Here is a 10,105-nt window from a genome sequence, read left to right on the forward strand (position 1 = left end):
GCTAATGTGTATCTGGATGCATATATTAAAGAAAAATTATAAACTTTTTTCTTTATCATTATCTATCTAGCTAATGTGTGTATATACAGTATACACATGCATGTATTGATGCAAAATATTATTATTAACTTTTTTTTTTCTTTATCATTTAGTTAGATGGTGAACTAAACAGCTGTACATTATACTGATGTCATTTCCTCTTCATCAAGTCTTCTATATAAGGCGGCATCGCTGCGGTTGTGAGTATAGTGACACTGAGGCATTGTGATCTGTGGATCCGGCGAAACAAATAAGAGCAGACGCCTTATGCGCATAATGCATCCATAAATCAGCGAGTGTTTTCATTCACTCTGAGGAAAGGAAAGTACTAACGTTCATTCGCTTTCTTCTGGCACAACGGTTCGAACGGTTAATTGCCTGCGCTTCACATTAAGAAAATGATCGCACGAGGATGCGCTGGTCTCGTGGTGCTGGTGAATTTTGGTAAGTGTGCAAGATGTGCAAATGATCACGTAACGTATTAAGTTGTTGTGGGAATACTTAGTGTATATGTTGTTGATTCAATGCGAGCTGTTCCATGTCTCTGTCAGCACCAAGGACAGCGGATACAACACTTGCGAGGAACGCAAATTAGCTTTTCACACTTGACATTTGTACGCGTTATTGTGGTTTATAATGTTCCATTGCATGTTAACGTTTGCATAAGCTCAGCTAAATCGGATCAATACAGCGCAGCCAGTTTTAATAACCGCTTGTTTATCTGTGTAAATGTCGCATGCAGAACCGCTCTGGTTGTTTTAAGACTTATAAAACATACAGCAAAAATAATCATGTGTCCATTATTCTTCGTTCTATATTTGTAACGGTTTCCCCTCAGATTACACGAAGCGCGTGAAAGTTTCTGCGACTGTACAAAGAACATGAATATTTAATGAGATAAGCATCGAAGCAGTTTATGATTGGTTGTCTGTTGCTAAACGAGTCGCCGTAACAGTTACTTTACCTAAATATTAAAGCTGACTTTTTAAAAGACGTCAAGTTAACCGAGGGTTAATTCTATGCTAATTTGTTTATATCATATTTTGTTGATCAAAACATTCTCTCTACTTCTAGTCTTCTCAGCGCCTGTCTCCCCAGGTCACATGGATGATAAGGATGTGAAGGTACGTATTATTTTAATGTGTGTTTTGAGCAGCCTTTTGAGAAACAAGAGCATAAGGATGCACAGAATGGCCGCAGCAATAGTCCATGTTGTCAGGAAGTGTGGAGGAAAGCAGCATAAGCGAGACAGTGACTCAACAACACGACTTCAGCCTAGTGACAGCTGGTGCCATGTGTGCTTACTCAGAGGAGGCTGCAACTACAGATGACTGCAAGCTGTGCTTTGATCAACTGAATTAAAACTTAAATTAATGTTTGGTTGCTTTCATTTAACTTATATGAGATTGTCAGATGCCTCTTTCTTGTTCTTGCCAATGAAAAACACCTCGAGAGAGGGTCTGTTTTAATATAGGTCACTAGAAAATCTAGAAATCTGTACAAATCAACATCACCAATGTCAAGTTGCAAACAGATGCTGTTCTCCTCAGTAAAATTATAACGCCATTTCAGCAACACTTTGGTTTTACTGAGGGAGGCTGTTTTTCCCTGACAGCAAAGAAATGTTTGACTATGGGGGAATGTGCAGCCAAACAAATCGGAGAGACAAGTGTGTGTGTGTGTGTGTGTGTGTGTTGGAAATGAAAGCACTGAGGAGGAAATGACATTGATTGAAAGTGTAATGTAAGACAGTAAGGATGGTTAGATATGGCAGGCTTTGAGATATTATTGGAAGCGGCTGCTACTGTGTGTCCTCTGTCACACTGATCTCATGCATGTGTGTAGAGTCCATATATACACACTCCCATTCAAAAACGACGGGAAAGACGTTTAAATTGTTACAAAAAAATTCTGTTTCACTTATAAGCTGATCTTTTGATCAAAGAATCACTACAGAAATGTCCTCTGTCACATTGATTTCATGAATGTCTATATAATGTATGACATAATAGCTTAAAAATGTTGTGCCGTTCCCTATCCCAACCTTTCTCTGTCTTTATATAGGTGATGAAATGTATTGTGGAAGTAATTGCGGATACTCTGTCCAAGCCTCATCCCGTCCCAGCGTCCCAGGACTGCCTTGACACTCTCGGCTCTGGTGAGTGCCTGCAATAGTGACACCTGGACTACTACTATTTCCATATATTTAGCTGCACTTGGGTGCACCTCTTCCCTATCATCTGCAGTGACCTTCCCAATATGATAAATATATGCTGTCGTTGCTGCTGTGACTGCACGTTTCCTCAAGTTAATGGAGCAAAGTAATTAAAGACTTTAGCAGTCATAGTGTGAAGCTCATTGCAGGGTCTTTTTCTTTGATACTTTAATAGTTGAAAAATCAATCATTCTATTCACAAGCCAGGTATTGTAACTGCAGATAACGCTTACAACAGTGAAATCAAACACTCTGTGCGAGGCTTACACAATGAGTCTACAGGACAAAGAAACAGTGAAGGACAGGGATTGACAGAACGAGAGAGAGGAGGACAGATAAGTGGAGAATTTCATGAATACACTGTAAAAATGTTAGGATTTTTAACAGAAAACAATGTAAAACTTATACTAAAAACATAGTTCATTGTAATTTAACTTACCAAATGCAATTTTAAAATTTTATGTACAAATGCTGTACAAAATGTATTGTTTTCAGAGAAGTATATAATTCACCAAATATTATAAGAATAAAATATGAATCATAGAAAAAGGGGCATTCCCAAGATTTCCTGCTTGAAGCCACCTGTTTTATTATTAATACAGTAACAAATAGAAATAGTTCAAGTAAGTTAGTGCATTAAAATTTTATTATTTAAAGACATGCAGTAGTAACTGTAAAAATATACAGACACCGACATGCCCTTCCCTAATGCTTGTCCATTTTACGTCAACTCTACTTTTTAACAGTAATATTGTCAACTACAGCTGCCAGTTTTCTACCTCAACTTTAACAGATTGTGAATAATCCTGGCAGAGAAATAAGACAAGGGACATTTTGAGAAGGAAAGTACGGAGAAGAGTGAATAGCATTGCCACGGAGGGAGCAGCCGACTCTGCGTGCTCTCTTTGTCGGTCAGCAGAAAGGGAAAAGCTTGACTCAACGTTAATTCAACGAAAATCTGTCCTCTCTCCCTCTTCACTGCTCTCACTTTCTCTCTCTTCTGTCTCAGCAGGCCCGATGATTAATAGCGCTGCTCAGACGAAGGCAGTACATTTCAGGGCAATTAATGCAAATAATGTAAAAATCAAGTAAAGTGCTGACTGCTAAAAAACTAGGAGCTGTGTGTGAGGTGTTCTGTGTTTTTTGCAGATGACAGGCTTGTGAGCATCCTGCGCCACCGAAACTTTCTCAGAGAGATGCAAGATATCGCTGTGGAGGGTAAGAGGCAGATGCTCCAGATTTTGATTTTGTTTCCTATAGAGAAATGCTAATGGCAGCAGAATGACAGTCGGGTGCTAATGGCTTTTTTGGCAGCATTAGGTCATTTGAAATGTAGAGTGGAGAATTGTTTAACACTGCTGAACGACTCTAAAAGAGAATTCATAGATTCTGTTTTATTGCCAAGAAACTTGCTATGCCTGCTTGTGACCGTGTCTCCACCAAACTGCTTCTCAGGAGCCAGTGAGAGAGCACAGAGACGCCCAGGAGACACACCTGATCATGTGACCAGCCTCCCTAAAGACATGAAGAAAACTGCAGGTGAGATGAATCCACTTCTTAATTGTCATGATACATGACTCTATACAAGTCTGTTGTCCAGAAAAGTTGGGACATTTTGTAAAAAGCAATTAAAGCAATAATCTGTGATTTAAAATATAATAATATCTTGAACCTTTGTTTAACTGACAAAAGTACAAAGAAAAGATTTCCCATGTTTTGTACTGACCAAGTACAAAATTACACATTTAGATTTTGATGGCTGCAACACACTCCGAAAGAGTTGGGACAGAGGCATGTTTACCATTGTCACATCACCTTTCCTTTTAATTATTACTTTTCAATAGTTTGGTAATTGAGGATAATAATTGTTGAAGTTTTGCAAGTGGAATTTTTGCCAAATCTCGCCTGGTACAAGACAATTGCTCAACAGTTGTCTGATTCTCCTTTTCATGATGGGTCATCCATTTTCAGTAAGAGACAGATCTGGACTGCAGGCAGGCAGTCAAGCACATCGGTGAAGAGCGTCTAGAAACCACTGTTTTAGCATGTGCAGAATGAGGCCCGGCATTGTCATGCTTCCCAGGAAAGATGTCATCTTGATAAGTCTCTGTACAATCCCAAATACGCCTTCCACATCAATGGTACCATCACACATATGCATGTCACCCATGCTGTTTGCACTAAGGCAACCACATCCCATGAAAGATGTTTGCTTTTGCACCTGTTGCCGATGAAAGTCTGGATGGTCCCTTTTGTCTTTGGGACTGAGAACACAATGTCTGTTTTTTACAAAAACAAGTTGAAACGTGGACTCACCTGACCACAGCACACATTTCCACAGTGTGGGCCCAAAGAACTCGGCAGGATCTCTGCAGCGACATACTGTATTAATTGACAACGGTTTTCCAAAGAACTCCCGAGTCCATGTGGCTATATTTAACACCATAGGATTGATGGTTTCTCATGCAGTGCATCTGAGGGCTCAAAGGTCACACCTCGCCCTAGATTCTATCAAAGAAAACAGCCACATGAAAATGCTACTTTGATTTTTGCATTGCTTTTCACATTTCAAAGGACAGTCATCCAGTGCTCTTGAAGCATATTTTAGTGTAAATCACTGTGTTCTGCTCTATAGTGCTGCAATTAGCAGAATCAGGGCAGAGGGCACAACTGCCTCTTCTAGTGGGCATTGTTTCTTACTAGTGCAAGTGCACAGTGGTACTGACCTTGTAAAATGTCTTATGTCCACCCCCATGGAGTTTTTAATCGAATATGTCAGCGTTGAAGTCTGTGGGCACAAGTATGTGGGGGCTAAATATCATTCTGTATTCTGTGTCAGAATTAAGTAAACACTGGTTGTGTTTTACTATATGCCTTCATTTGTGAGTGGGTTGTCAGTGTACTTTGTTGTGCACCTCATTTGACCTCATTCAAAAGAGCTGACCTTGAATATTGTGTCATCCAGTTCTATGATCTGCATGTATTGCAAATACGCTTTCATCTAGTCTTCCCACTCGGCTCATATGTCAGTCTCCTCATTCGTGGAGGTAAGCAGTCAGTGGTCACAAGGTTAACATGTTTTTCTTTGGTTAGCAACACACCATCTATATGTGTTTTTGCAAGTACAGCACTGAGGTCAGAAAGATTGATCCAAAGAAAAACCATTTAAACAGTTTGTTCCACAGCCTTGCACTTCCATGAAAAGGTACTGTAGCAAAATTCATTATTGATGAAACAAACCTGAAAGCTTTGACCTGAAAGAAAACAACATTGAATAAAAGAATAATGCATATTAAGTACATAAATAAATACATTTTATTTATTTATTTATTTATTTATTTTCATAGATGAATCAAACCTAAAGGCTTTGACTTGAAGGCTTTGACCATTTTTTTTAATAATTGAATTTACTATCTATCTATCTATCTATCTATCTATCTATCTATCTATCTATCTATCTATCTATCTATCTATCTATCTATCTATCTATCTATCTATCTATCTATCTATCTATCTATCTATCTATCTATCTATCTATCTGTCTATCTGTCTATCATCTTACAGTTTCATCCATTCATCCATCCTGCAGGAAACAGGAATGAACAGTAGAATAAAAAATATTAATTCAGATTAAATTGATACACAAATGTGCTCTTAACCTCAACATAACAATTTACCATCCTACAGACGATCAGTCAATGTTGGTTGCCATGGAGAAACCAAAGGAATTTGCAGAGAAGAGAGGAGCAGGAGAGGAGAGCTCCCAGGAGAGCGAGGAGACAGAGCAGGAGTCTAAAAAACAGAACCAGATTTCTGAGGAAGAGGAGCGTGAAGAAGACGAGAGTCCTAGCAATCACATCTCCAACTCTATGAACCCAGAGAAGAAAAGAGAGTCACAGGAGGAGGCCACAATAAGGGACGAGGAGAAACAGGAGGAGAAGAAACTCTCCAGCTTGGAAAAGGAAGAGGAAAATGATCCGCCTCACCATAAAGAGGGTAATGATGAATGTGATATGTGGGATGCCATATGTGCTACTTTCTGAGTTTATATTTGTGTTTAGAACAGCATTCATTATGATATGATATAGCAAGCTGCAATCTTACTGTAGATTAGCTGCAAGGACACATTATAGACTGTCCCGACAGGGCCAGTGCTCTGGGGCTTCTCAAATTAAGGGCCCTCCTGCTGAGAAGCTTGTGGTGGCTCAATACCTGGAAACAAGCCACTGCAAATGTACAAGTGATAGATGAACAGTGCTTGAATGTGTGTCATCAATCCTGCCACAATGTAAAATACCAAAAAAAAAAAAGACAAAAGAGAGAAGTGTCATCTGTTCCAGGCTCCTACACAGCACCAATAGAATACTCGGATGCTCTGTACTACTCGATTTCCCAGTTAAATTCCGATTCACACTCTCAATTTCCAATTCTGATTTGATTCAAATGTTTCGGATTCATTTAGGGATACTAAGCCACTTTGCTTGAATATGAAAAAAAATCTAAACACAGGGTTTCAGACTGTTTTAAACCAGTAACTGATCTTCTTGAAATACTCACAAAAGTCATAAGAGTCATTTGTTTCAGGAATCGGGCTGTATGTTTTTGATTCACTAAAAAACAGCTAATCAGAAGCATTTGTTCAGGAATCGGACATTGGTGGCATTAGATAATTGTTTTGTTGTTAGCAATAGAAAGAGCTTTTTTGCAATTATTTTGTCTTTTTGTTAAATATGATTTCTATATATAGCCTATATATCACGAAAATATGAATTTGTGAATTATTTTCTTAAAACATTGTAAAATTACAATAAATAATTATGAATAACTGAGTTATAACAGAAAATCAATCTTTTTACCTAGCCCTAGTCATCATGGTATACATTCTCATCTCTTTTGATTTTAATTATGGTGTTTTTTCTCCACTTTGTGCCTTTTCATCACACACTTGTGGCATTATATAGCATATTTACAATTGTTACTGTATAGGCCTATAGCCATTAAATGTACACTATGTAACTTTTTTTGCTCAAAATGTACAAAATCTATATAATGAGCGAGTACATCATGAATCCACCTTCCAAACTGTGCTTTTGTCTTATCCTGCATCACTACAGTACGCCTATAATTAGTGTTCATATTCGGACTATTTTTAACCTGACGGGTTGACAACCGCTGCAAAGTAGCCCAGTACCTGCGTGACTCGTCATATTATACATGAACATAGAGAAGTAGCTCAGGCTACAATGTTCTTCTGCAAGACGCATTCAGTTGTGTTCAGTTAACCGAGAGCACCTAAGTGTATCTTAAAATCCCCAAATTGCAACATTAATGACCTCAGATGACCATAATCCATTCATGATCAGTACAGCTTTAAAATGAACAAATAGCCATAGCGCTCCTGCTAATGATATATTCGATCAATAGCAACATAATCACTACTCTGTGAAAAGTGTGAGTTACAGGGATGCCCGGGGAGAATTCATATAACAGGCACAACTCATTTTGCTGAAGAGGTTCGGAATAACAGCAGGAGATTGTGTCTACGACAGGACAAGGTTAAAAAGAGTCAGTAGGGAGGGATGGTAAATGAAGATTGATGGGGGAATTTAGCCGTGCTCCATGAACAGGCCAGTGTGACAGTGCCTCCATCTATGAAATGAAATCCACGCTGTGCTGTGGCTCGCTGAATCGATTCAATAATTAATGTTGGAGGCTGCCCAGATCAGCCAGCTGCCTGCAGCTTGTTAAAAGTGGCCCTCAGATCTCACTTGGTGAAAAATGCCAGACATTTTGGGTGACTTTAGTGTATTCGTTAATAGAAACAATGATTTGGGTATCTGTGTTCTGTGTAATACAGATAAAATGGCAGAACGAGAGTTTATTTTTCAAGATAAGAGGAATCAAGCGGTGAGTTGGCAAGTGGGAGCGTTTCATTTAGAAGAGTGCTGCTTTTGCTGAAGCTGCACTAAAGTAAATGTGTGTGTGTGTGTGTAGAATAATAAGAGAGAAAAGAGTGAGATAAAGAGAGATAGAGAAGATATAGTATAATAATCATAACTTTGCTCTCTTTTATCTGAAGGGGAAACAGCCACAGATGATCTCGAAGCAAATCCTAATGTAAAACAATCCATCATGGAGGACAGAGAGGAGCTCAAGGGAGCTGAAACAGAGAGAACACATTCAAAAGATGAGGAGGAGAAGACGAAGAAGAGCGAGGTTGGAGTAAAGCGCTGGAGTCGCGTGAGCAAACCGTCCCACAAGAGAGTGGAGACCAGCCCAAAACTGGATGAACACTGGGAAGCGCCACACCACTCTAAGGAGAGTGGAGATTTGTGGAGGAGCCCAGAGGAGCAGGAGCTGCAGCTCATAGCACGAACTGAACCACAGGACAAAAGAGATGAAGAGGGCAGCGGCAGCAGGAAGACAGGGGTATGACACCTAGCTGACACATTTTCTTAAATGATCAAATCCAAAAAGGTTTTTTTTTTTTCTGTGCAACACAAAAGTAGAATTTACTCTTTTAATAAATCTATGGTTCATAGTGACAATGTTGGTCAAACTCCATAAAAAACATTTTAACGTATCAAAATAGTACATACAAATCATATTCCAAATCACTTAAAGTAAACCTGTCTGAACAAAAAACAAAACCCACTAATAGTATATGTAAAACCACATGTTTTAAATGCTTAGGCATCACAAATATTATATATACTTTATATCACACTGTGTAGAATTAAATCTCTAATATTGTCAGTTTTTTGGGGGGGAATAAATGAATCCTTTTATTCAGCGTGGATGCATTCAATTCATTAAAAGCGACAGTAAAGAAATTGACAATGTTACAGAAGAGTTTTATTGCAAATAAATGTTGTTCTTTTGAACTTAAGCAGCACAACTTAACATTGATAATAATAAGAAATGTTTCCTGAGATCTGAATCAGCATACTAGAATGATTTCTGAAGGATCATGAAGACTAGAGTAATGATGCTGAAAATTCAGCTTTACCTCCACAGGAATAAATCACATTTTAAAATATATTAAAACAGTTAAATTGTAATAATATTTCACAATATTATTGTTTTTTTTTTGTGTTTTTTTTATTAAAAAAAAATAATCGTACCAACCCCAAACCTTTTGAACGGTAGTGTATGAATATAAATGTTCATAAACCCTTTTAAAATTCACCAATGGCCTGATTTGTTTCTCCTCTGTCATCAGGATGCTGAGATCGAGAGTCTGGCTGCCATCGAGTCTGAACTAGAAAGTGTGGCTCAGAAACTTCATGATCTGAGACGAGTCTGAGCCGCTCCAGCTCTCCTTCTCTTTCCACTCTGCCCTTCATCTCTCCTTCAGTAGAAAGGCATGTCAACACGAGATGAGGCTCTCACCTTTTTGCTCAGTCCACAGCAGCGTAAGCTCTTATCTCAGCGCCGCAGATCCTCTGCTCATTCCCTCCGCGTGTTATATGAACCCTCAAAGCGACTCCTCTGGTGTCAAACATCAAGGTCTTGAGTCAGATCGCTTCACCTTTCCCAGCTCGACCGCTTTGCTTTATCGCGCTTGCTTCCTGAAGAAATTAGGGCATTGAGTACAGTAAATGTAAAATATTTGTTAAAAACTTCCCAGAATTATCACACTAGGTTGAAATTTTAATATACAGATTGTACCTGATATTATGGAGTCTTATGATCCATAGGCAATAATGTTTTTTTTAGGTATGGTGATGACTGTAATTAAATTCTTTTTGGGATTGAAGAAAACAAATAAAGGTCAAAATGAAGTGTTTCAAACTGATTCCATGCAATGTTCAACGTGTGAGTCAGAACCAAACCTCAAAACAGCAGACA

General features: G+C 38.6%; 1 protein-coding gene across 1 annotated transcript; it reads left to right on the forward strand.

Annotated features, from left to right (window-relative positions):
* The first annotated feature begins 197 nt into the window (after window positions 1-197).
* Window positions 198-10,048, forward strand: chga (chromogranin A). Its single transcript, XM_084432407.1, has 8 exons — window positions 198-483; window positions 1,114-1,163; window positions 2,104-2,197; window positions 3,404-3,472; window positions 3,710-3,793; window positions 5,942-6,250; window positions 8,334-8,683; window positions 9,477-10,048. Exons 1-8 carry the CDS (start codon window positions 438-440, stop codon window positions 9,558-9,560), a joined length of 1,086 nt encoding a protein of 361 aa, XP_084288533.1. The 5' UTR covers window positions 198-437; the 3' UTR covers window positions 9,561-10,048.
* Window positions 10,049-10,105: the final 57 nt, after the last annotated feature.

This window comes from Rutilus rutilus (genome assembly GCF_951802725.1).
Source record: "Rutilus rutilus genome assembly, chromosome: 15".
Lineage (NCBI taxonomy): Eukaryota > Metazoa > Chordata > Actinopteri > Cypriniformes > Leuciscidae > Rutilus > Rutilus rutilus.